This window comes from Melanotaenia boesemani, chromosome 18, assembly GCF_017639745.1.
Source record: "Melanotaenia boesemani isolate fMelBoe1 chromosome 18, fMelBoe1.pri, whole genome shotgun sequence".
Taxonomy (NCBI): Eukaryota; Metazoa; Chordata; class Actinopteri; order Atheriniformes; family Melanotaeniidae; genus Melanotaenia; species Melanotaenia boesemani.
In genome coordinates this window covers 14,508,762-14,535,049 of record NC_055699.1, presented here as the reverse complement: position 1 = coordinate 14,535,049, position 26,288 = coordinate 14,508,762, and the positions used below count along the sequence as shown (strand labels likewise).

At 39.9% G+C, this 26,288-nt stretch overlaps 2 protein-coding genes across 4 annotated transcripts in view; both read right to left on the bottom strand.

The window, feature by feature from the left end:
• Positions 1 to 6,733, bottom strand: part of dok6 (docking protein 6) — a 69,679-nt gene extending 62,946 nt beyond the window's left edge. Inside the window, exons 1-3 of one of the 2 annotated variants that reach the window (XM_041968650.1) lie at positions 6,716 to 6,733; positions 1,306 to 1,510; positions 1,122 to 1,210 (exon numbers count right to left, since the gene is read on the bottom strand). In XM_041968650.1, the coding sequence (XP_041824584.1) occupies positions 1,122 to 1,187 (66 nt within the window). In that variant the 5' untranslated portion in view covers positions 1,188 to 1,210; positions 1,306 to 1,510; positions 6,716 to 6,733. The remainder of the gene's footprint in view (positions 1 to 1,121; positions 1,211 to 1,305; positions 1,511 to 6,715) is intronic. The other variant, XM_041968649.1, reaches the window with a different exon arrangement.
• Positions 6,734 to 10,123: 3,390 nt separating this feature from the next.
• crispld1a (cysteine-rich secretory protein LCCL domain containing 1a) lies at positions 10,124 to 24,464 on the bottom strand. Of its 2 annotated transcripts, none has more exons than XM_041967467.1 (15): positions 24,199 to 24,464; positions 23,384 to 23,703; positions 17,862 to 17,980; positions 16,593 to 16,725; positions 16,386 to 16,501; positions 16,193 to 16,293; positions 15,921 to 16,115; positions 15,152 to 15,212; positions 14,994 to 15,060; positions 14,417 to 14,547; positions 14,258 to 14,301; positions 14,091 to 14,163; positions 13,934 to 14,009; positions 13,715 to 13,848; positions 10,124 to 11,092 (listed from the first exon to the last, which is right to left on the bottom strand). In XM_041967467.1, the coding sequence occupies exons 2-15, from the start codon at positions 23,642 to 23,644 to the stop codon at positions 11,041 to 11,043; spliced, it is 1,563 nt and encodes a 520-aa protein (XP_041823401.1). In that variant the 5' UTR covers positions 23,645 to 23,703; positions 24,199 to 24,464; the 3' UTR covers positions 10,124 to 11,040. The 2 variants fall into 2 exon arrangements, with proteins under 2 accessions (XP_041823401.1, XP_041823400.1); XM_041967466.1 differs by having other exon boundaries at positions 10,125 to 11,092; positions 23,384 to 23,708.
• Between the last annotated feature and the right edge of the window lie 1,824 nt (positions 24,465 to 26,288).

Here is a 26,288-nt window from a genome sequence, read left to right as displayed (position 1 = left end):
GCATTCCACACTTGCTCTGCAAAGTCATAGGCTATCCACCCTTTCTAATGGCATAGGCAAAAAGCAAACAAACTGACTCAGCTGGATATGAGCGAGCTCATTTGCATGTTAACAGCAAGAGATGTCTTGTGCTTTCATTTGTCTTCACCGTGTAGATCAGGACCCTTACAGGCATGGAAGTTTCTGTTTCTCAACAGTGATTACTCTCGATGAGTAATCGAAGATATCCCCAAGAGCCGTAACAACAGCAGAAGAGTGTTGATGAAGCCAGGTGATGATGTGAGGAGACAGACATCATTAGCTCCCGTCATCACACTTCATCAGAGGAGAAGGAGTGTGACCGCTCTGTTAGCTAAATGAGTTGGAAGTATGAACAAAAGCAGATGGCTTTATGAGACAGACAATAGGCCGCTTGTGACTGAAAATTTATTATTCACTTCAATTTAAGCAGTCAGGGTATTTTTTTTTTCTCCCTTGCTGTATCAAATCAAAACACAGAGGAGCTGCTATTAGACTGAATCAGCTAGACTTTTTGATTTTCATCAAGGCTGAAAGAGTACAGTAAGAGTGTACAGACTGATAATTCTCGAAGGGCGTCCGCAGAATTGCTATTGTGTTCTCTGTCTTTACAATCTGTGCAACAAAAAGATTTGAGTTCGGCTAATCGACAAAGCTAAGTCTGGTATAGAATTTGTTTCTATAAACGCAGGCGGTTTGTGTCCTAATGTAAAGATTAAATTAAATAGAATACATGTAGTCATTGTCTACCTTTCTTATTGAAAACAAAGTTCCAAAAAGCTGAGACGGGAAACAAATGGGGTCACGTTATTACAACCACCTGCGCATGACAGCAGCTGTCAATCATCCAGACTTCCCCAACATCTCAAAGAGAGCGCGAGCACAAAGCGCCGAGAGAAACTTGGCTGTTGCTCGCGCTGTTCTAATCTGTTTTCATACACAAGAACAGGACGGTTGTCAACGGAACAATTTGAGCCTCCTTAAAAAAAAAAAGGAAAAAATACAGCTGCCCTTCACTGCATACATCTGGAACTCTTGTGCCTCCCTCATCCTCCTCCTCTTGTTTCTCCTTCACCATGGACGACAAGTGCAACAGTACTCACCCCCAGTTTTTTACTCCGTATCCTCACGTACCCCTGTTTGACTATGTCGTTGAAGTTGGAAGCCATGGTTAGGGGAAGCGGGCGGCTTCCTGTCCGGCAAAAGGAAAAAAAAAAAAAACTAATTAATTGAAGTGGTTTCTCTTTTAATGTCAGAAGCTTTCAGTTGAAGCTCTGTCCGACTGACATCCAGAGAGAGCAGAGCAAGAGGCAGACAACCTGCTCCGGTGTCAGCTAGCGCTCCGGCTGGCCGGGTTCAGCGGCGCGATCCATCCGGGAGAGGAGGGAGATACCATTCGTCAGCTGATTCACTTTAGCCGGAGAGAAGAGGAGAGCAGAAGCGCTCTTCCTGGACCACACCATCACCGAAGCTGCGAAGGGGTGAGGGATATCTACAGTGTTGATATTATTATTATTATTAGTAGTAGTAGTAGTAGATACCTAATATCTCACTCATATTTTCCCTATTGTATTTGTTTTTCACTGTGTAAAGAAATCAGTAGGTCTATATAATTTCTCCAGAAAAACAGCAAAACTTATACATATAGTTTTAATATCTGAAAGTCACAATTTTCTGAATTGACTACATAATTTAAAAGAAAAAATAAAATGTATTTGAGTAGCACAACATCACTGAAACTATGATGTCATATTATTTGCAGCAGTTGATTGATAAGTTACCATAGAAACGGATCCACTTCTATAATAAATAAATCTCAGCCATGCTTTTTTTATGTGGGACCATGTGCTGCCCTCTGTGTCTTTGATGTGAGGATTTGCTGCTAATAATTATATTATGAAGAGTTACGTGAATAGTTAAGTGACTAAAAGATGACCTGATTTCCAAAAGGCCTAAGTTAAAGATGAAACATATCTTGAATATTTTAAGGAGAATGACTTTTTCATTTCCATCTTTCGGTTTTAAAAATAACAGAAAAGGAAATGGAGTTGAAAGAAAAGTTTGGACACCCTGTATGAACTGCACTTAGTAGCATCTCTTTAGGTTGATATTAGAACTCGGAACTTGGAGAATCACTGCAGCCAAAAAGTGCTATTTATGTTTTCCATTTCATCTTAATTAAATCCTGGACTAATTTATAAGCTTTAATGAATTTTTTACGACCTAAAATAAAAAGGTTTTCAGTTAAGTAAATCATCCTAAAGACATTTACCAGTCAAACTTTTCCAGATATCTTCTTGACGGCAAAATTTATGTTACTCCTTCTTCATTTCTAACACTTTTTTTTTAATTTACTGAAGTTTGGCCTACCTTTTGAAAACTGAAGAACTACTCTTGCTCCTCTTTTCCTCCATGACAATTTATTCCAAGACAATATGCAGATATAAAGCAGAAGGTGGTGTTCAGAACAATTTCTTACACACTTTGTGCCTCGCCTTTTGGTTGCTACCTGTCTGAGCATGAATACCATTTCCATATTTTTCACCAGACAGCCCACTAATAAGGAAATAGAATTTGGAGCATGTCAGTGTGCTCGCAGTGTGTTTTATCATTAGCAGGTAGCCTTCAATTGATGTTGTTTGAAATGGTGAGTAATAAAGGCAGTGCCCTATTAAAGGACCAACAAAGAATGTACAGAGCATCCATCAGCCACCTGCAGCTTGTATAGATTCAATGCTGCAGATTAGCAAACAAAGTGGGGAAAATAGAATCACAGAAGCATTTTTTTTTTATCCCTGCCAAAGCCATAATCCTGATTGGGTTGTAGTTAGAGGCGTAGCTCAGGTGGTGCAATCACAGAGATTGAAAACCTTGATATTGTGCAGATGGCTCAGGTACATTGATATAATGGGCTACTTGTATTGTTTGAAAGGTAAAGAAGAGGGGCAGCTTATGTAAAATGATTATATAAACTACATAAAGTGTCTATCTGTATGGTTAAGTGTTATGAAAGTCTTACTTCAAGGGGTCTGCTTTCTAATTTAATCTATTTGACACTTTTCATTTTAAGAAAACAACAGATTTTATAATTAAAGAAATGAATGTTCCAGCTCAGCCTCTCTTTTGTGTCTCTACACAGTCTTCTTCCTACTAATGTATTTAGGTTTTGATGTTTTAACAAATACTCTGAGAAGAGGTTTTGTTGAGCATGGCATTGATGAGAAGTGCTATTCTTTCAGGTGTCAGCTTTTTTAGTCCGGAGGTAAAAACTCTGTTTCCGTTGCAATTGTCACATTCACAAGGGTGCACAGAACAAGCCCCCTTCGAACAAACAAACCGGCTGACTTTGATACTTTTCCTTTCTCCCTGGATGTGTCCTCAAATTTCAAACTTGTCAAAGTTGTTTTGTCTTCGTAATCTTGTTTGTACAACGTTGCCCTGTTCCAATCCCCACCGCCTTGTCATCCTGTCTCTAAGAAAACAATGCTGACAGCAACCATTCCTTTTCATCGTGCTAAATATTGTGCTCTGGTGGTCATCATTACAGAGAACTGTCCCACTTTTTGGGGAAGTAATTGCCTGCCGTGATACAACACAAACAACCTGTTTGGCCTTGTGTTGGTCTCAGGTAGAGGAGGCTGCTTGCTCTGTGTGTAGGCTGCTATGAAAAACCAACATATGGCCCTGACATACATGAGCTGCTGCCAGCGAGGTCAGATGTGTTGAGACTCACTCAAGAGCAGAAAGACCTTCAGCAAGGGCACAAGCAAAGCAGCCAATATCTGCTGAGCTGTAGAAAACGACTTGCCTCCAATATGGCAACTTATCAGCCACTGACCTCATAATAATCACCATTTTTCACTCTGGTTTCACCTCACGTATCAGTCCCCTTCACGTCTATGATGATTAATACATGGAACTGCTTGCACAGAAGCTATGCCAGCCATTACAGCACCAAGCATTTCTGGGGGAAAAAACATTACCCTGGATTGTTTATTTAGTCACCACAGGGGTGAAAGATGACTTTAATGGTCTAGTGAAATATTAAAGCTTCTATTTCATTAAATGCTTAGCTTGTCTCAGTGCTCATTGGCTCACAAGCACAAACAGCTAAATAATTAACACTTTCTAAAATGATAAGAGAGTGGGAAAGAAATGCCTCGCCGTGGTTAGCGTTTGCCAGGTAAGCATTTTTTACATGTAGGCGGAGGAGAGAAAATAGAGATCACACATTATGGTAATGTTCTGCTTCGGGTTCCTGTACTCAAGCTTTTTACAGCAACTCGTATCAGCCTGATATGTTAATAGTCACTATGGGATTTGGGTTTGATTAAATGTCGATGCCTGGAGGAGAAAAGCTAGTGTGGAAAGAAGGAAAAAGGAGGAAAAAAAAAGGCCATTTCTGGAAATAAGAGATGTAGGTGGTTTTGTGCTCAGTAGGTCATTAGCCATGCAAGGAGGACATTGGTAAGACACACATTATAGGACAGCAAAGGTTGTGTGTTTGTCCCAGAGGATCAGGCCATGACATGTTTGTGATTTACTCTGTAATTTTTGGAGGTAGAAGTAGTTGGAGGGCCTTTCTGTCCTTCTATAGAAGGTGAATCATGAGAGTGGGCGAGAGGGTCCTTTGCAGAGTATAAGTATCCGATTCATTGGTGTAAGAGCAGTGTATAAGCCTTATACAAGAGTTCCTCACATTACCAAATTAACCCACCCAAAATTAAAGGACTCAGGATAAGATTCAGTTTGCATCAGGGTGTCTTCTCCTGGAAATGCTCTGACATCTGACCACTAAGTATCCTAAAATCTGCTTTCCTGTGTTTGACTATTGTCTGTTTATTGACTATGTTTCTGGATCTTGGACTGGAGTTTTAACTATGGAGTTTCTTTCAGTGTCTAGATCTCCTTCCCCTGTGATCAGGCTGCCACCCAGGGACCTCTGCCAACCACATTCTCTAACTGTTCAATTAATTAATTGATTACAAGCAAAAATCAAGTTAAATGGGGGGGAACGTCAACTAGATTTTGAAGGGGTGAAAGGTGACTGAAATGTCTGTGTTTAATCTGGATTTGGTAATTTTAGCCATTTCAATCAAATGTGCCACGCTGATGGTGTTTTCTTTCTGTGTTGCCATTTTGAACTCCCAAACAAAAATCATGGCGAAAAATGTAAAAGTAAACTTTCAGAAGTGCTGTAACTTTACAAATGACTCCATGGCTCTAATATTTGGGATTTGAACATCAAACATGAGATTAATTAATCTGATGTCCAACTAACAAATATATACATGGGAACCCCTGGTTGAGTTGATGTGGATTGACCAGATCTTTTAAATAAGTGCATTTAAAAATGATCTTTATAGTCATATTACAATAATAGAAACAAATATAATGAACAAAGGGAGGGAAAAAAGATGTGGATAGATGAGAATGAAGGAAGAGGATTGTAAAAATAGAAACACGAGAGCCAAGGGCATGCACCAATGAAGAGAAGTAGATCATGCTCAGGGAAAGAAAGGCTAAACCTCCTGCTGTTTGACCCAGTCTTTGTGTCTTAAATTGGGGTCCATCATGTGTCGCAGTGAGGCTAAACCTCAGGCTGGATCTCTGGAGACTTATCTATTCTGCTGCTGTGGCATTTCTGAGAGAAAACAACCAGAGGGATGCTGAATCCACAGTTCATCAAAATCAGCTCTTCATGGATGATAAAAAGTGAAATAGGTGCCTGGGTCCTATTCTGATTTAAAGACCTGGAGCTGAATTCATCAATTTCCTGCATGCAGGACAGGCTGCTCTTGGATCACTGACCAGGTCTTCATCTCATTTATGCTTATTGTCTCTTATACTGAAAATCTCCTGATGAAATAGAGCACATATTCCAGGTTTTTTGAAGTTATTCTTACCTGTCTTGTATCTGATGTCTTTAAAGGTCATTATTTGTATTTTAGTGCACTGATTAAAAGTTCAACAGTCCTGGTCAACTACACAGCACCTGACAGTGAGGAAATGGAGGACGGGGACAGATCTCTGTGTCAGCAAATGTGAATAAGAGTCCTAAGGTGTCTCTGTAACATTGTGTAATTAAATCAGCAGCTCACATCTGATCACAGTCTTGATGACTAAAAAACAAAGAAATTAGAGACAGACAAGCGTGACTAATGTGTATGCCCTGTAGAGGGCAATATTGTCTGCAGTGGCTAAGAGAACTTTGAAAAGGCTGTTTAAATGTCTTCATGTTTCTTCTGAATGATTATGGGATCCCTACTCCTGCTATAATATTATAAGGTGATGAATAAGCACAACTGGCTGTGCTGCAGATAGTTTATGTTACAGCGTGAAAGCAAAAATCAGTCACTGGCAGAGCAAAGGATTTGTCAAAAACTGTTTTAAAGTCACTCAAAAGCTTTAGCACAGATAGAAAGATGCCTTATTATGCTGTAGGTTGCACTTTCTCTTTATCATTGTGCAATGCTCTTAATATGAGCAAAGCATCGTAGTGATCCTAGTTTAACAGTGTAGCAGAGGGTCACATCTGGCTCATACTGCACCTTGAGCACTACAGGTTATTGACTTCTGTATTTAATCTGACAGATTTGATATAAAACAGGTGATCCTTGTGCTTTTTTAAAAAAAATTAGAGTAGCCTATGAACCCTTCTTCAGTACTGGCAGAAGCTTTCAACTCCAGGACTCACCATCCAGGTTGAGACAAAGGTACTCTTTTACCTCCCAGGCCTGCTTCACAACGGCTTGTGTGTGAGCATGGAAAATGAGTGTAAATCAAACCACCTCTATAAATACATGAAAGGTCAGCGATCACGTCAGTGCCCTGGGACAGCCCCATCCATGATTTTGTGGCCCATCATCAGAGCCTGACTGGCTGCAGCACTTTGTTTTGCACTCTGTGCACCTTGACCGCCATCCCAGTGCAAATACAGAAGAGCACTTCTGCCGCAGAACTCTGTTTGCCCACTTCTCATAAGTCTGTCTGCAGTGCCATGGGACGAGTACAAAAGGAAAAAGTTTTGCTGACTTGCAGAAGAACTTTGAAAACAAACTTATTTTGGGATTCCTTTTGATGTAGTTTACAATGAGCTGTATTTTTCATGAGCTGTCTGTTTTTTTTCATACATTTCATGGTGAACTCCTCTCTTACTACTCCTCAGTCCTCCAGGCATTGGCCCAATAATGTCCCACTTCCTTTTCTTGTATTATGACTGACTGCAAAAGAGTGTGTGTGCCCATCTGCCATGCACGGCCTTATTGTTTGGCCATGACCCTCAAATGTGCTTCTTGTATCTTTGCATCTGTATCATTGTCAGGCATCTCATGCCCTCTTCCTGCTACTTCTCACCATTTACTTTCTTCCTCTTTGCATACAAGCATTTGTCAGATTGTGCCATCGATAAAAAAGGGTCTTTGAAATTAAACCCATTCCTTCTGTTATCTCTGGCCTTGTGTGTTAAGATTTATGCCACATTCTTGAACGGTAATTTTGTTTTTATTTATGCAATCTCAATTGATTTACTTCTGGAGGATGAACAGGAAAACTCTTACTAAAATAGAAATCTCTATCTCAATCTAACCTCTCAAAGAGAGCCGTGTTAATAAGTTTGTTCAAAGTGCTCAGATTTGATGCAGACTTGTCTTTATTTATTTGTGGGAGCAGCTCCAACAGCAGTGCAGTCTGGGAGGCAGCCAGCCCCTCATGGAGAGGTACTCTAAGCACAACTTTCCTCACTGCTTGTTTTAGGAAGACTTCCACATGTGGCCCACATCTGCATTCAGGGCATAAAACAGCCTTGACTGACACCTTTTTATACAGGAACAAATGTCAGTATTGGTGTCGTACGTGTGCAAACTGTTGACGATAAATCATCTGATGTGCAGTTTTTTTTTCCCCTGGCAATGAAGCATTTAAAAAATATAGCTGCAGCCTTGTCATGACAGAAGTAAGATGGATGCATGTTAATCACTGCGAGCACACAGAGGCGCCAGTGTACAGAAAAGAGGAAAACCAAGAGAGACAGCAGCAACTTGTAAATATTCAGATCCACATTTGTTTAATCTGTAATGATTAACTTTGCCAGTTTTTCGTCACTGAATAACATTGCTGCTGCAGCTACACACACTTCTTAAAGCACTCATTAATTAAACAACACTTGAGGAAAGTCTGATTTGTTGACATTCTGTAGCTGTAGTAGCTACAACATCCTCAAATAGCAGCTGTTTCAGGATTCAATAAGAGGAGAATGTTATAATTATATAGCAGAATGCCATAGCAGTAGTTTGACAGTGGCCACACTTCAAACCAAACCCAATTATACATTTTTTTTTAGCTCCCGATTGTCACATTTACAGAATTAATTTGAGTAGCACCTAACCCTGACACTATTAGAACCAACTGTGGCAGCAATACGAAAACATGATTCCCAATTTCGGTCAAGTTGGGTGGGTTGGTTGTAGGAGAGCGAGTTGTAATGAATGGTTGTTTTAAATCAAATGTCTAAGATTTGTCAGAGGTCTGTTTTAAAAGCACAGCGGCCTAAAATAACTCAATAATTATATGAGTCACTTTGCCACTCAGGAAAAACCTTTTTTTTTTTTTCCAAAGTACCCACTTCATCCTAATTCAGTGTGGCTATGTATATGTAATATTTTTGGATCATGAAGGTTAAAAAAAAAAGCAAAACAAAAAATACACTCCCTTACAAATGTTATGTTTTGTTCATCCGCCAAAGTAAAGATTTGACAAGAAGGAACGCAGTCATTACCACTGGCAACCGTAACTTTTAAACTAAGATGGCTGACAGCTTCTTCGACTGCTATCTGATTCCAGTCCAGCTACAGTGGGCCAGACAGCACAGACCCAGGACATAAACAAACAGGTAAGAAAGTAGAAAAAATAGAGAGCTAAATATATTGCACATGTACATACAAATTCATAGGCACATCCAAACTCTGATGCTTGCCTCTCCCCCCACCCCATACTCCCCAGGTATGAATGGTCTGCCAGTCGGCTGCCATGCAATGCCACATTTAGCTCCGCAAAAAGCAGCAGTCTGCAACAGAGCAGAGCACAGTGAGGATGTTATTAATGGCCTTCCTTATTTTAAATGACAACACTGAAAACAGTGGTGGCACCACGCAGACCCTGCTTGCTGCAAGCTTGTCTTTAATCCCATCTGTCTTCACAGTACTCAGTCTCCTTGGTCCTAATGGGCCCGTGGCTTTCGCTCTGTCAGTTTTGGGCCTAATAGATCCTTGTCAGCCTGGCTGATCCAATGGAGAGTCTTGGAAGATTGCTTGTGAAAGTAAATAATAATCTATCACTATCAACGAATGTGTTGAGCTTCATCTTTAATTATTTAAGAGCATTTAACTTTAAAACTGAATTAATCTTGAATTTTATTCAACTGCAGATGAGAAGAGAAACTGTGCAGAGGGTACACAATGTCAGGATCGCATACAATACATCAAGATTTCAAAACTTTGCATTTTTTTTTTCTCGCTGACCTTCAACTTATTTCTCTGCCCTTTCTTCATTCCCAGGTTTGTTTTCTTTTCTGCTCATCTGCTTTCCTTTCATTTCTCAGAGCCTCTGAATACCAGCTATCACTGCACCCTGCTGTGAATTTTGACACCTGTTTGATGTATGCCTTTCTTGTCTCTCACAGGATCTGGGTAGACATGGACAGCTTATCAATTTCTCCACAGCCAATTCTCCTCCAAAACTCAGCCAAACATAAATCAAGTGATCATGTTTAATCCAAGCATGATATATTTCCACACTAACAGTAAACAAACAACATTTGGAACAATGTACGACAGTAAATGTAAGTGTTGTAATACTGTGTTACTAGTACTGATGTAGTAATTATGTATCACAAGTGCACTTTTTGGGGCTGTTCTTCATTTCAAATGAGAAGTTCAAATGAGATTTAAAAGAAATATTCGTGAATTTAAAATCCTTTTTAGGTCAAAGGTAGCGCACTTCAAAGTCTTTTAAATGTGTTAAACATCTGCAATTCTTAAAACTGGCTATGACTGTATTTGAAAGAAACATCTGATGAAAACTGCATGTAATTTTTTATTGTTTTATTTATAAAAATGTACCTTTCTTTACAACCCAAAGAAGGAAAATGTATGTGATGTAAGCATAAAACGACACAATGGTACAGGTAACTTCCAATTATGATTACACCTTGAAAAAAAAAAGTCAATAAAACTGTTGCCTGTCACTGAGTTTGCTTATCAATGTCAAAAGAGCAGATTAGATATACTCTGAAAACATCTTTATGGGCAATAGCATCCTATAAAATGAAAATCATGATGAAGACACGAAGGTTTTCAGAAGGATGAATGTACTTCCTGACCTGCAGGTATTTTTCTAGCTCAGTTTAATTATTTGGAAAGAATACTTACACCCACCCCCCCAATACATAAAACATATAGCAGCATTCGTTACAATTCATGTTGATATAGAGCTTAATCATATAAAAATAAATGCATAACAAAAATCTTCCCAGTCATTAAAAAAGTACAAAATATGGCAAGACACCTTCTCCAAAAAAGCACCAATAAAAAAATGTGCCAGACTTGATACAGTATAATGATATTCATTTTTACATGCTGCTATGTCAGCGTTCTCTAATCAATATTCATACACTGATATTTGTTTAAAAAAAGGCAAGACTTTGGCACAAAGGCAAAACCAGTAACACTATAAACAAATATATACAACAAAACCATTAGCAATATTTACAGTTTGTGAAATTTACCACTAAAGCTGCAAAGAAAAAAAAAAAATCCACAAAAGAGAGTACAGGCAGGTTTCTCAATGGATAGTTTTTTTTTGTTACCAGATTTACTGCTACTATGGCAACAACCTCTGACCCCTGAAGTGTAGCAGAGCGAGAAAACATTTCAGTCATTGAGTTTGACAACGTGGCTTGATTGCCGCCTATTCAACAGCCTCAAGTGCGCTTTTTTGTTTGGTGAAGCCGCCCCTCTTGCGTGCTCAAATCACAGCGAAGACTCGGAACGCTTTCCCTCCAGGTGGGTTTTGAAGACTAAAGAGGAGAGAGGAAGAGAAACAAGAGGGGCGGTCAGCTTTGTCACTGCAGATACTGATCGCATGCCGGTTTCTTGCAGAGATACATGCAAACAGACGTATTGTATTTGTCTGATGCTGACAGGATAAGTTCCCAAAGAAAAATAAAAAGATAAAGCAACCAATTTTTACACTAACACAAGGGGATGATGTGTGTTGGTATAAGAAAAGACAAACATGCTGAAAAGAACAGATAAAGACAAATAGATGATAGGCAGATGTCAAGCATTTCAACTTAGTGATAAAGATAAATGAAGCAAAGGCAGATCAGAGAAAAGAGGGCGAACATAAAGAGACACTGGGTCTCTGAATAAATGAAGCTGTGCGTCTCATGTTAACATAGAAATTATAATAATGTGGTCTATTGGAATGCATTATGTTTTAAAAACTGGAGCATTCTACACAGTATGTGGGTTTATTAACTTTGAAAAGACTTGTGACCTTAATGCTGTTGGAAAGTGTTACAGAGTGTGTTCAACACATGATGCCACTTCATTAGCACCAGCTATGAAAAGTAAGTTTCTTAACAGGCCACAGTACAAACCAATGATGGGTCTTGTTTCTTTCTGTGTGTTAGCACATGGCTCCACACAGAGGAGTTGTCTCAAGTTATTTTGCATGATGCATAAAAAACAGAAAGAAAACATGGGCTTGATATAAAGAAGACTGCACGTGTATGTTGATGACAAAGCTTCTTTTGCAAACAAGTTGTTTCCATGTCAGAGACATGTTTTCACTTTTTAGATAACATTGTTAAAGAGAGGCTGGTTTGCATTCTACATGACCTCTGATCTGCCTATGAAGAGTTAGTAGATGTACAGTAAGGAGATTAATTATAGGGATATAGAATAATTATGATAAAAATAGACTTAAACCAAAAAAAGGAAAAAAATTGTGGAGGAAGCTGATCATCAAAAACATACAACATCATCTGTGAAACACGTGGAAGCAGTTGTGATGTTACTGGGTCACTTATGTTTATTGATGATGTGAACAAACACAAACACAGGGACATAAACTCTGAAGTGTAGAGGGATATATTGTCTGCTCAGATTCAGCCAAATAAAGTTCACTGAATGACATTTTACTATACAAATGGACAAAGTGTCTTTTGAGGATAAATAAATAGAAGATTCCCCAACAATGACCCCTGACTGAGCCACATGCTAAAGATGACTAGAAGCATCAATACCCACAAACTAACAAGACTTATTTCACTTCCTGCAAAGAATATGCAACACATAAATTAAAAATAAGTGTAATTTAACTTGTTTTGTTGTATTTGGGACCCTGAAGAAGATGGCTCAACCTACAGAGGTGTGATTTATAAACACACTGTCCACATTGAATGTGAATAACATGAAATTAGAACAAAGCTTGTAAATTAAGTCCTGTATTCCTTATATAACCATCAATTTAGCATACATGGTCTTGATATTTCTATTATTGTAGACTCAGATGAAGCAAGTCAGTAATAATTCCCACTGACAATAATAATAAACTGATTCAATTTCAATCGGTTCAACTGTATCTAGGAAGAGCCATTTAACACTCCTTTTTTCTATACCACTTATTTCCAACTCAAGTAATCTGTAATATTAAAATAATTAAAATTTTTGATTGCAGGTACAAGGTGTTCTCAAACGTCTTAGCAACAAATCCAGGATGCAAGAATTGTGCATTTGCTAAATAGTCTTACTTTGGAACTGGATTTGGCAACCTCAGTAGTCATCTCTGACAGCAAATGCTGTGAATAGACAGAACCTGACAAGCCTGCCTCAGTACTAAATCCAGATCTTAATCAAATATTGTCCTTTACTAGTTGCAGCTTTCTTGCTCAAAGGCAGTTTTCTGTATCATGTTGATAAAGGCAGGGAAAGCGAATCCTAATTAAAATAGAGTACACAGCTTGTAGGTAAAGGGTAATTTTACACTGCTGAATATCATGATGAAGTCTTGCTTCCGGTAATCACAGTATTTTAACCTTTAGGCATTTCAGATAATAACGGTTCTGCAAACAGATGTTGCACACTGGAATCTGTTCCATCTTTGTACTTGCTGTCCTTGACCTTATTAGTTCATCCACTTTACAGTTTTGACTGGCTAGAGTTTCGCCCAGAATTGATCCCTTTTCATGATAAATGCCAGCAGAACTCTGCTTTTCATGAAGTTTATTGTTGCCGTGTGTTCTTGATTTTTTCTTTATATGAGCTCTAGGTCTTCATTCAGTGGTTGTCTGTTCTGAGATACTACCAAAAAGATAAACAACTTCCAGAAATATATAAAGATCCACTCATTTTCTCAAAACCAATAAACAAGAAATTAATTTCAGTCTAAAGTCTTGCTATTTGCTCTCCAAAGCTTACTGCGTGAGAGATGCAACGAACTGCTTGCATCTTGAAAAGATAAGGAGCCATGAAGCGGAAAGAGTGGGCACACTACTCGCAACTGGAGAGACATTGACTTCAGGCATTAAATAATTTTTTTCTGCATACAACTAAAACTTCAAAGCATTTCCCTAAAAACTGCACATGCACTGAAACATTATCTGTGTCTTAGCTCTAGATTAGCCACTTCATACCTCTCTGAGAAAATGCCATTTTGGTAGGAGGTAATGTAGTGTTTCCGCTTGTCCACCGGCATCACATCGATGTAACCACCCACATCGTTCTTGATGACTCCAGCGTGGACGGCTGCCCGGCATATACTGGACTTCTACAGGAGCACACAAGGGGAAAGATCTTCAAAAATTTGATGACAGGTTTATTAACAACATTCAGCTTTGAAAACAGAGACTCACATCAGAGTATATTTTGGTACCGATGACTCTGGATACATGAGGATTCTCCTCTAAACAATTCCTCGGGCAGTATAACCTAAAAGACAACCATACAGCATGAGAATGATTTGGATAGAAACTTATATGGTGCAGACACTGAATACATTAAGGGTCATACCTTGGACAATGTCTTGCCGGCCTTTCATATGGACACAACTGTGCAACTGTAGTCTCACATGTGATTGCCTTAACTGTGAATTTAAAAAGAAACTTACATTTCAGCTTTCAATGGCTGTTTCTATGTGAAATGTTACATATGTGCACATGTGTCATAGTCCGACTAACCTGCAACTCTAGAAACAGCAAAGGAGTTAGCACTTTGATATTTTCTGTTAGGAGAAACACACACAATAAAATCAGACTCCATTATTTCCTCTTTCTTTCATTAAATTCTCAATATCTTAAGTACCCTACAAATTCATGTTTCTTAAATAAATCCCTCACCCCAGCGACTGGACTCCATTCTTGTTGGATTTAATGAAAAAGTCCTTTCTGCCATGTCTTGTGACATCTAACCACCCTCCGTCATTATCTATGACACCAGCATGTAGACCGGCTCTGCACACACTTGATTGCTGAAAAGAACAAAGAAATATATATATATATATAAAATAATTCAGTGGCAGCACCATTTACATTTTGCTGACATGGTAGTTGCACAGTAGCTTTTATATTACATAATACTGACTGCTGTAGGAGTATGATGCATAATTTGGATTATACCAAGCTCAGGTTGAGCTGAAGTGGGAAGCCTGGCCCAAACAATGTTGGGAGTTTGCATGGAAAATCCATGTCAGTCGTGATAATGACTGAACAGACTTCCATATCATTTATAGCTGGCAACAACTTATAATATTCCTACGAAAAGACAAAGATCCATAACGTTTATCAATGATGTGATCTTCCTATGTCAAAGTTAAAAGTTTTTGCATGCAGATTCTTACTCCTTACCTAAAGATGGTTTGTCTTATCAAACATATGTTTTGTGATATCAGACTAGTCATTTAGCCTGTGTACTCACCATTTCATAGTATACTGTCCCAACTACTTTTCCTGTTGCATCCAAGCATCCAGCTGGACACTCATATCTGTGGATTCATGCAAACACAGGTACAGTGATAAAGGACTGTATATTCTTTATTGTGACTTTGTGCATTTATAATGTCATTATTTCTGTACCTATTACATGGCGTTCCTTTACACTGATCTCGAAGCTTCATGTCGCAGGTCACTAGCTGAGCTGAAACACATAAACATAGAGGCCTCTGCGTGAGCGCTCGTACAGGAAACTGCATCTATGAGTTTGCAGCTTGGATGCAGATGACTCGCTTTGGAAAACCCTAGTCGAGAGAAGCCCAGGGGAGATGTTGCTGCAACGCTTCCAGAACCAAAAGATGAGAATTTCTGCAACAAGGTTCAGGGTGGTCAGCAATACTAGAGGAAGCGTCTCATCTTACAAGTGCAGGCCCCTTGTGCTGCAGAGAGGAAGCCATTTAAAAACCACAGCGAGCCCCTCTCACCCCTCAACCCTTCTCAGCCAGCCAAAAACAAACACACACTCAGGGGATCATGCTAAAATAGAGCTCCCCTCCCTCCTCCAAATAGTGACTTGCAATATTAAGTGCAGCTCAGAAACTGTCAGGGCTGATCGGGGGAGATGGCAGATAAGGGCAACAGAACATCAAGGCAATTTAAGATTAAACGGCAAGAAAAATAGTTCCGGTCAAGGTCTATTTTCTTTATGTTATTCGTTCCTGCTGGCTCAACACTGAGCTTCGCAGATCTTCGCAGTTTTTTTGGTTCTGACCCATTTTTAAAAAGCAAGGTTTTTCTTTACAGCACATATTGTACTGGACTTTCTGCCAGTCCCACCCCTAAAACCATATCCTACACCCCCCCAATTTGAGATGAAACTAGATCCAGAATAAACAGTTAAATGGCAGCTTACACATCTGCTGAGTGTTGACCACTTCATTCTTCTGCAGGTCCTCTGTGGGGGGCTTGGTGGGAGACGGGACAGGAAGGCTGGGAGGGGCTGGCTTGGGGGCCCGGGACCGGGGTTTTGTGGAACGGGGGGCCTCTGGCTCAATGAAGTTGTTTTCTTCTGTTTCCTCTTGAAGACGGTTGGATCTGTCATATTCATCTAAAGAAACACAGACAGGGAATGATGAACGGTTGCTCTCCAGGCTTTCTTGCTCAGTCTGTGAGACTCATGCTTACCTTTGTAGCAGAGGTTGTCCTTGCATCCTCCTCCGTAGCTTGGAGGACAAGCAGAACACGGGGTCCCATGTTTGTAAGGAGCATGGCCCCACCAGTTCCCCCTGTTCAGGTAATAAATCAAATATTTATCAAACACAAAACTAACTTCTGCAGCTGGTATATCAGTCATGCAGCTGGTACACACCATACTTACTTTGGTGAATAGTTGCAGACAAGATAAACAGCTTTGGCCCAAATCTGTCCCCACACATTCATGTTGTAGCACACATTGATGGCACAACCAATTCGGCTGCTAGTGGCCCAGACCAGCTACAGAAGTAAGACAAATAATGATACATAAATCTGTGTTAAATTCTATTAAAAAAAAAAAAAAAGTATGATCATGTTTTCCAGTAGCTACCTGTGTATAATGTGTACAAACTGGACCGGAGCATCTAAAGGGACAGTAGGGATTACACTCCTGAGGGTAAGGGAAGCTGTAGTCTTTCACTTCATCATACCAGGCCTGCACATGGAACGTAGGTGGACGATACCTACGGGGAACATTTAGCATACATAAATCAACAATGTTTCAAACAACATCCCTTTTGTATAGTTGGTGGGAGTGTTGGCGTTGTTTTCTGCTTCCTGCAAGCTAGAAATCAGAGATTTGGAAATAGTGTGACTTGCTTCTCTAACGCAAGTTCCAGACAGTTTCAGTAGAGGCTTAATAAATAGAGGTCAGGAAATTTTACATTAATAATCAAACTGCAGTCTTTCATATTGGAAAGCTCAGTTATATTAGTTTTGAGGGAATCTGAGTGTTTTCTACAAAGTGAAATAAAAAAAAGTTATTTATGTATTTTTGTGTAGTAGAGATATGTCATCAGTAACATGTGGTTATCTTGTCAAGATACTTAGACAAATAAAAAAACCCATTTTGTGTGTTAGCTGTATAAACAAGTCCATCATTTTGACAGTGACTGCAGAATATATTAATAAAATATTAGAAGCCAAAAAGGTTGGAAGTCACTGATGAAGCTTTTAAAGATGTTATTTTCTTTTTTTTATTATTATTGTTTTTTACATTTTAAGATTTTTCTACATTATCCTTTGTGCAGCATGCTAATCTTAACTATTTGAGCCATGTGCCTATTTTCTAGGCCTCTGCTCAAAGAGTGGACCCAGTCTGTAACCAAGGACACTGATCTGGCACCAGATGTTTCTAGTTAATCTGATTACAACCAAGCTGACTGTGTGATGACTAGATGTAGAATAAGTGTGTCTTATGTAAAGCACTGTTGTTTACAACAGCTTCATGGCACTCAGTGAATAAATGGGCAAACACAACAAGTAAGAGCCTTACATACAGTTGCATAGGTTTATTGGCTTTCAGGAGCTCACTCAGCACATAAACACTACTGATGGATGTGTAATATATGTGCTCACAGCCGGTCGTAAACTGTCATATTAAATGTTTATCAGCAGGTTCTCTTTATGAACATGTCACAGTAAAGACTTGAGGGAAATTGTAGCACAAAAGTTATGCCGAAGTAAATTTCAATGTGTTGCCTTTTTAAATAAGATTAAGTCATTTTCTTTAGATGAGCTAAGCAGAAAAAGGAAAACAATGCATTTTGCTGGATGGAAATCCACAAGCATAAACTGCCTTTACTGATAGATTACTTACCTTCCCCAGTGTGCACCCAGGTTCTGCCCGATCTGTGGCAGTAAGCTGGCTGGACCGTGCTCCCACAAGCAGGTTTCTGCCCACTCCTCTGCTGTACGTTCCAACTCTGTGTCCCATATCTGTCCAGTATGTGATAAGGGATAAGCAACATTAGCTTTCTGGTTTATATTGAATACAAAGTGCTCATTTGGAGAGCTGCTAAAAGGATGACAGCTATAAATATTTGAGGGCTGCTATGGACAAATTTACAGCTTTGTTCTGTGTAGTCAGTGATGCGATGTGAAATGTTTGGCTAATTAAACTATAGTGATGTATTTTGGTGTCACAGTGGAGGTTTTTGACTTGTCCTGGAAGTGCTTTCCCCTGAGATAGGGGATAATTTTGAAAAACAAATGCTTTGTTTTCCTGAAGTAATAACTTCCATATGTATGAGATGAGTAGGTGCATGCTTTTCTTCCATTTTACCGCTCTTCAAATTGCTCTCTCAGTCACGTTGGATACTAATGGATCATGTTCCTATGCCGGGGTTTTGTGGGAATGCAAAGTGTCCTTCCCTACAGCTGACCCACATTCTGCTATTAAAATGGTAAAATAACACAGGTGTTATCCTCTGAAAGACACTGCATGCTCTTTTAATTGCACACTTCTACTTCATTGCAGGATGACTAACAAGTTTCTTCAGGAAAATTAATTAAGCATGTGTGCGTGGTAGTTAATGTACAAGCGAGAGGTGTCAGAAGCATTTGCATTTTCACACACTGAGCCCTGATTTTCAGCTCAGCTCTGAATGAAATTCCATCCAATTACGGAAACTGAAATAACTCCCACAACTTCCACCCCCTTCCTCCTCCTTCATCATCCAGCAACCACTTTCACTCCCATCAGAAAACAACTGCAGCACCCCTGTGTCGCCCCTAAAACACACACCTCACTAACAAGCAGGTTGTCTGGCAGAGCTGCAAATGAACTTCTTCAGCTGCTTCTGGAAGCCCCGTTTTCTGTCGAGTGGACATGTTTGTTTAGAACAACAAGAGCAGCGCGTTGTTGTCGGACACGGTGCAGAATGTCAGATTTTAACACCACGGCCTTGCAGAGGGTTACATAACCAGCATATGGAACAAATACAGGAAAATGCATCTCAGCATACTGGTGTACGAGACCTCTGCAGATGTGGTCTGTGTTGACTGACAGAGCCAAGATTAAAGGAATAATATGAATTTGTTTGCTGGATTTTTGTTTTCTATGTCTGCTTAATTTGATTCAAGGTTGATAGAGGGCTATCCCAGCTGCCATCACCTGAAAGTTGTGGTACTCCTTGAACAGGTGGGAGGAAGCTGGAGTCGTTCCTGTCACAGGGAGAAAACATGCAAACTCCACATACCTCTTTGAATCCATGTATGACAAACAGATTTGGACAAATTTACGAGTCTGTGACATGAAAAGACTTTTTTTACAGTGAAAAATAAAATCAGAATTTATCAGTCAGCTACATTCAGATATCACTGCTGCAGCTGTGATATTATAAACAGGTCCTGATCTATTTTCTTCTTTCTCCAAGGAAAGTAAAAATCAAACTCCCAAAATGAAATCTGCATAGAAATTTGACAGGTCTGTCTGATGCTTGGTAGATAATTCCAATACATCATAAAAAGGAGGACATTCACTTGATGTTCAATGAGAAATCTGTTAATATATGCTCTTTAAAAAAAGGTTATTCGTCTGCAAACTGTTAACTAAGAGCTCTACTAATGTGAGTTTCCAGTCAAAAATGAATAAATCTCCGGCTGTTGCTTCATAGATTATGGTTTATATAAAAAAGACGTGATTTGTGATGGGCTGGAAGGGTGTTATAAATAATAACAAACCCAAGCTGAGGAGTTTAACTGTCCTGAGAAGTTGCCGTGAAGGCAGACTCTGAGTGTGGACATTTTTCAGCCGTTGAGTCTACACAGAGCACAGGCAGCTTGTCAAGCTGCTGTTGTTTGCACAGTTCCCCCAGCAGGGGAGGCCTTGTAACCACGGACCACCGCGCCCACCACCCACTCTGACCCCACTTCTGCAGGGCCTGTAAAGAAAAACACCTTCCCTTGCTAAACTCTTTCAGCACTATGCACATGGCATTGTTTATTTCGCTTAACACTTCATTTGCAGCCTGGATTTTTTTTTTTCTTCTTTTTTTTGCTTGGTCACCTGGTTGCATTCCAGGGGTACAGAGGGCTACTTCCTTTGCAAGAACGGGTTTCCTGCTCTTAATCAATGGTGCATGCTGTGAAATACTCAAACACAGGAGAAAGATATGGGAACTGAGAAAGTAAAGCTATAAAAAAAAAAGAGACAAGGTTATCTTCTGTGAAAGGAAACACGGATTCAAATGGGTCACTTAATCTAATATAGCTTATATGAAATTAATATGTGGAAAAGCAAAGACAAAGGAGGGAAAGAAAAAGACTATTTGAGTGTAATTTGCCTGTTTGAATCCCAAACCCACATCAGCCAATATAAAAAAGCACCTGCAGCTAACTACCATATGAACTATGACACATAGACACCATAAATCTTTAATATTAGGATGAAAATAAATACATGGAAAACCACAGTATATGCAAAAATCAAGAACATTATGAAGGCAGTGTGTTACATTTAGACAAGATGATCGAAGCTGTCAGATATCATGAACGAGCCAGAAATGTTGGATCATTTGGTCAGAGCCAAAAATATATTAGTCTGTCTGGAATTGCAGCAATGAAAACTCATGTATCACACAAGTGCAGCAACGTTATGAAGAATGTCTTCGTAATGGCCCCACAGAGTTTTAGAAAAGGCTGATGGGTCAGGAATGGAAGGAAAGTCTCTGCCCCAGACTGTTTTGAGTAAGGGCAATAAATTGCTGGCTGCAGCTCATGACATTGTCCAGAGGATAAAAGAGCACTTGGATGAAGCTCTAAACCCAGAGGAAATTTCCTTTGGAGAGATAGCTGTAAGACACAGATTTGATGTGCCAGTTAGCTCCAATTTTCAACAAAGGGAGGAGCGTGGTTGGGGGGGTGACCTAAAAATCAATGCAATGCATCCAAAGAAAATTGTGCATAACCGACAAAGGGGAGGGGGGCTGGGGCAGTTTCAGTCCCTGTGGGGTTATTGCAGTTAACTTAAGAGTAATTTTTATTCTGCAAAGTTTCTGTAAAGCATTAAAGTTAGATCTGTGTGGGCCCAGAAGTTAATATAAAAATATATGCTTTTGAAGCTTTAAGGTGATTCATTTCTGATGTGGACCAGATAAGAATTCTTTAAAGTAATTGTATCCAGCTGTGGTTATATAGAAACAATTGGATATGCTAGAGCACCTGTTTCGGATGTCCCACTGGCACCCGCCTGTGGAGAATTTCTAGACATAACCAGCTCAACAAAACATTAAAATCATCATACGTTAGAAATAATCCATCTCTCATCTGACCAGCAAGACCTGTGCTTCAGCAACTAGATCAAATACTGTATTAGATGCTTACATTTATTAGATGAAACTTTAACTGCTGGGTCTCACAGGTTTTTACTCACATGAGCCACATTGTCCAACAATAAATAAAAAAAAGTTTGCAGGTTAGTGCTGATTCATCCTGACTGGAAAAATATCAATGGAGCTTTATCATAAATCACTGACATCATTGCCACCTCAGACATGAGTATAAACCAGCAAAGCCAAGTTAAACATCAAGACAAGTGGGATCTTTTTTTCCCCCCTAGATGCCATCTATTTGTCTTTTAGAGCTTCAAAGACTGACACTGTTCTGTTTATACCTGCGTGTCAACATATGAGTGAGAGGCACAACTGCTGTCCTGCTACTGAAGCTGCATTGAAGCTTTGTGAATCACTACAGTGTGAATGCTTATCCGAGGGAATTTTTGGGCCTCTGTGTTGGATAATGACAGAATGGGAACGGAGCCACAGGGATAAGGGAAAGGGAGGCAGAGAGAGAAAGAGAGGGGGCAAGAAAGGGAAGCAGATGAGGGGGGAAATAGATGTTATCTCCTACTCCCTGTAATGATTACACTGAGGGTCACTGGGGTTGTGGTTTAATTCAAGGCAAGACAATAGGAGAGCTGATGGCCAAATGTTTCTGTATGTCCACAAGGATTCGTGAGTGCATCTACATGCATTAGCATGCGTCTGGAGCACATGCGAGCATGTCCACGAAGTCTTCCAGTTGACCGAAGATGTGAAGCTTCTGAAAGGTGACAGCAGCTCAACACAAACAGGAGGAAACACAGAGGAAATATGGATCCCCTTACAAAAATAAAGAAAAAGAGCTGCCCCTCAAATTTGGAAATATACAGAACTGCAAATCAAGATGTGCATCTTCCAAGCATGTGCCTTTTCTCATTTCCTCTTGCTTCGCTCCCAATCAGCTTCTTCACTTCACTTCTTCTGACACCTGCTTGGCTACGCCTCTTCTTTCTATTTGCAAAGCTCATTTATGCTCTTACACCTTAATGTCTACTTGTCTTGCCTTCCGGGCTAACTTCCACTCCCTTTCTCTCACCTCATGTCCTCTTGTTGCATGCCTCTCTGTATTTCACCCCTGTGTGCCCCTCAAGCTTAAAAAAACAGCTGACTGTAACTGGAGACAGTAGAAAGGAGCTGTGCACTGCAAGCTCAGCATTTCTCCACATGCATGTGCCTCGACCAGAGGGCCTGCACACAATGCATACATACATTCACACACACACACACACACACACACACATACATGCGCAAGGGGTCCTCAAGTACAACCTCTCAATTATACAATTACACAGTCCAGCGGCTGCCCCCAGCAGGAACTGTTTGTTTGCCTTTACCAGAGAATAATGTTGCCTTTTGTTCTGTTTCTCTTTAAGTAAGGATGAAAGAATGATAAAAACCACTTTAACATCTGCATAGTATTGATTTTTAACCTGTGAAGTACCATTGGTGGCCATGAACTGCAGCGGTCAAGCTGTGCCGACACATGTAGTGTATTTGGAAGAGTTCCAGATCACTGGAGTACTACCTTTCAGAAGGTGTGGTATGACTGTGTATGGAATGCATGTGTGCATTTAGCAGCATAGGGGGGTTAGCCAGCTGGTAAAACAAGTCCTGGTGCTGTACTCTGATTCTAATTGCACTGTGAAAAGTGATCTGGCATTGCACATACACGTGATGGCCAAAGGATAAAGTCAAACAAATCTCTTAACATGACAAAAAAAGAGAACACTGGAGAAATGTAATCATTGGCAAGTTAGTGGAATTCTTCTCTTCTGGCAAAACAACCAAAGTCACAAGGGTAGAAAGATATGAATGTGTGTGTGTGGGTTCATGTGTGGGTATGCTTAGAGCCTGGCATTGCTGCATGTGAGAGCCAAGTGGGACAAGTGCCAGGTGGTCCGGTGACTGGGTCACCTCACTAAGCTATATGGCTGAAAAAATTGCAAGATTCTAATGGAGTTCATTCTGAGGGCCCTAAAATGCAAAATAAATATCACCTGTTTGTCCTCCAGCCACCTACCATGTACTCCATGTTGGAAGCAGGAGGGTAAACCTGGCCTCTGAGCTTGTTGTGAAGGTCCAAGATGAGCTGAGCATCGCTGTCGGTGATAGCTCTCTTCCCCCTTTGTTTGGCCTCCCACCAGTCCCCATCCTCATCCAGATACTTGTCTAAAATCTGCCCCCAGCCTGTGGAGTTGGGAAGCATCACCATGGATGTGGTGGTCTGGAGCATCAGGAGCAAAGACACGCCCCTCAGCCAGTCCTGGGATGCTCCTCTCATCTTTAAAAACTTTAGCGGGATGGATGAAGAAGAAACGTTTTCTCTTCTTTGTGTACAGTCTGAGCTGGTCAAGGAGAAAAAAAAAGAAGAAAAAATTAATCATTGGAAGGATTTTGGTATTTATTGAAAAACTTATATCAATATTGAACTTGGTAAGGATAGTACATTGGCTTTGCACAGACTTGGTCTGGTGCAGTGCCAGGGATAAGCTAATGGAGTTCATTGAGGGTAAACTGGCAGCCTGGGAATAACTGGATTAGAAGAATCAAACAACTTTGTACTAAAATCCTGGGGAAAAAAAGTTTTATAAAGAAGGAACGCTTTAAACATAACACTTCATCTCATAATAGCAACGCATGTGATAAATGTAATTATGGGAACAATAATGCACAATGGAGATCCTGCATTTTTAAAGCTTTATGTAAACATACTGTACACATTTAAGTCTGCAGGAACTGCAGGATGATGGGCCAAAACCTAATGAGAAAATGTGAAGGGTAATGCATATTGGAACGGAAAGGTGTTATCTAATGCCGACGGTGGGAATAATTTACCTTTAATGAATCGGAGAGGAGCCCACTTCTGGAGATCCTGACAGAAATCTGAAAGGAGAAAACTTCAGCGAGAAAAAGAGATGGGGGGGAAATCCGCCTTCAGAGTTGCACAGCTCAGGTGCAGCAGAGCTTACTGTCGATGGTCGCCCCTTTTTCCCCCACATAAATAAAGACGTGATGTAGTTACTTCATTTCATTTCCACTAGTTTTTAAATGGGGAAATTCTGTCTTTCTTCTTTCGGGATTTTAGCACAAAAGCCGCTAAAGCATCACTTATCCACATTTTATCCTCAACTTCGCTTCTCTCAGAGAGAACCGCCCCTGACCACGCCTCTGCAAAAAGGTTGGAAAAAGCCCTCCGGTTCTTGTGCCAAGACCCGAGTGCGCGTCCGTGGTGGTGCGTGTAGCCTATACAGTTTCAAATAAGCAAAATTTCTGGCTTTAATTTTTCTCCAATGATATGCTTAAGAAGTTAAACCCCTTCACACTAAAGTGTAAAGACAGTCTCAAGCTAAAAACAGATGTTTGCATGATGCCTTTTCAGGTAGTTGAATTGATTTTTATGATCAATGATGACTTTATTGTGATTTAAATAGTAGATTTCTACACTACTCTTTGCTGATAAAGCACTAAAGCTGTTATTCTTACAATATCTGAGCAAAACTTCCTCCTCATAGGGGTTACATGAACTAAAAGCTTGTCTGAATGTCTCCCTCTCCATCAGCTTAAACATCTGCCTTCTTTGTGGAGCCTGGCAACAAAAGTGGCCCCTCTCTCTCTACTATAACTGTTCACAGGTGGCTTCATTAGGGGTCTGTGTGAGTAATAAGGGGGGCATTAAAACACAAACCAACTCTGTGTTAATTCCAAGACCTTAACCTGCCGTCACTGTTTCCCTTCTCCACTGTAACAGAGTAAATTCCATTATAGAAACAGGCTTTTTTTTTTTTATTAACCCATTTTCATCTGGTCATTTTCACCATTGCTATGACACATGGAAACAGTTGCTAGGTACCAGGCCTTGTGTTTGTATCCCAGATAATCCCAGATTGAGAAGTATGAAAAATTACATTTTATCCCATATTAGTTACCTAAACAATAACTGAACATTTTCACCACTCTGAGCTTCATTTAGCCTATTTTAACTGAAAAAGTGAAAGTTTTTAGAGGAATTCTGCTCTTGTTTTATTAATCCAACAATGACAACCTTTGTTTCTTATTACAAACCAAAATTATGATTATATATTTTGTCAGGTGGAGCCTAAATAGTATATTTATTTCTGTAGTGTAAATAAAACATATAAATAAAACAATCTGCATTCAAGTATGGTGCTTGGGTAAATATACTTAGTTGCTTGACACCACAGCTACTCATTGATGAGCCTGATCAGTGTATATAAAGAGCGTGGACATAAAACCCTTTTTAACCTACTTCTGCAAATTCAATACAAGAGCTCTCACACTGGGGACCTACCACATTCAGAATGTCCATAAACCCAGGGTTTACTGTCTGCTCTTTGGGTCAGTAGCAGGGGCCTCGGCCACGGACACAGCAGCGGCCCTCACTCTGCGGTCAGCCACCCCCCCCTTCTTTCACCACAGCTGACATAGCAATGCTCTCCCTTTACTCACAAATCCCATGAGGAAAGAGACACCAAACTGACTCACAGAGTTTATGCCATAACTACATTTCAATAAAGTGTGTGTGAGAGTGTGAGAGAGGGTGTGTATGTGTGCTTACTGTATTAAAGTCAGAGGTCAGGCAGCAAAGGGGTTTGTGTGCATGTGCTGGCACATTTGCCCACATGCTATACATATACTATATTTATTAAATGAAACATGCAATTATTTTCAACACAATAAGTTTAATAGGTATGGGATTACATTAAGTTTATAGCTGAAGTACAAAAGGCATGACTGTAAGAGGATGCCTTTGACCCAGAGTATGAAAATTTTGTGGATAAAAGAAATATTTACCAACTGCTCAGGGATTTGTATGATTTACAGTGTGGTGATTTAGGTCAGGCCATCTGTAACAAACAAGGCATTCTCTGATTAATGTTTATTACAATGCCTGCCAGTAAATACAA

Coding starts and splice junctions, on each gene's coding strand:
- crispld1a (XM_041967467.1), bottom strand. CDS start 23,644: ATGAGAGGAGCATCCCAGGACTGGCTGAGGGGCGTGTCTTTGCTCCTG. Junction 16,502..16,592: donor TTTGTACACATTATACACAG/GTAGCTACTGGA, acceptor TTACTTCTGTAG/CTGGTCTGGGCCACTAGCAG. Junction 16,116..16,192: donor GGACAACCTCTGCTACAAAG/GTAAGCATGAGT, acceptor GTGTTTCTTTAG/ATGAATATGACAGATCCAAC.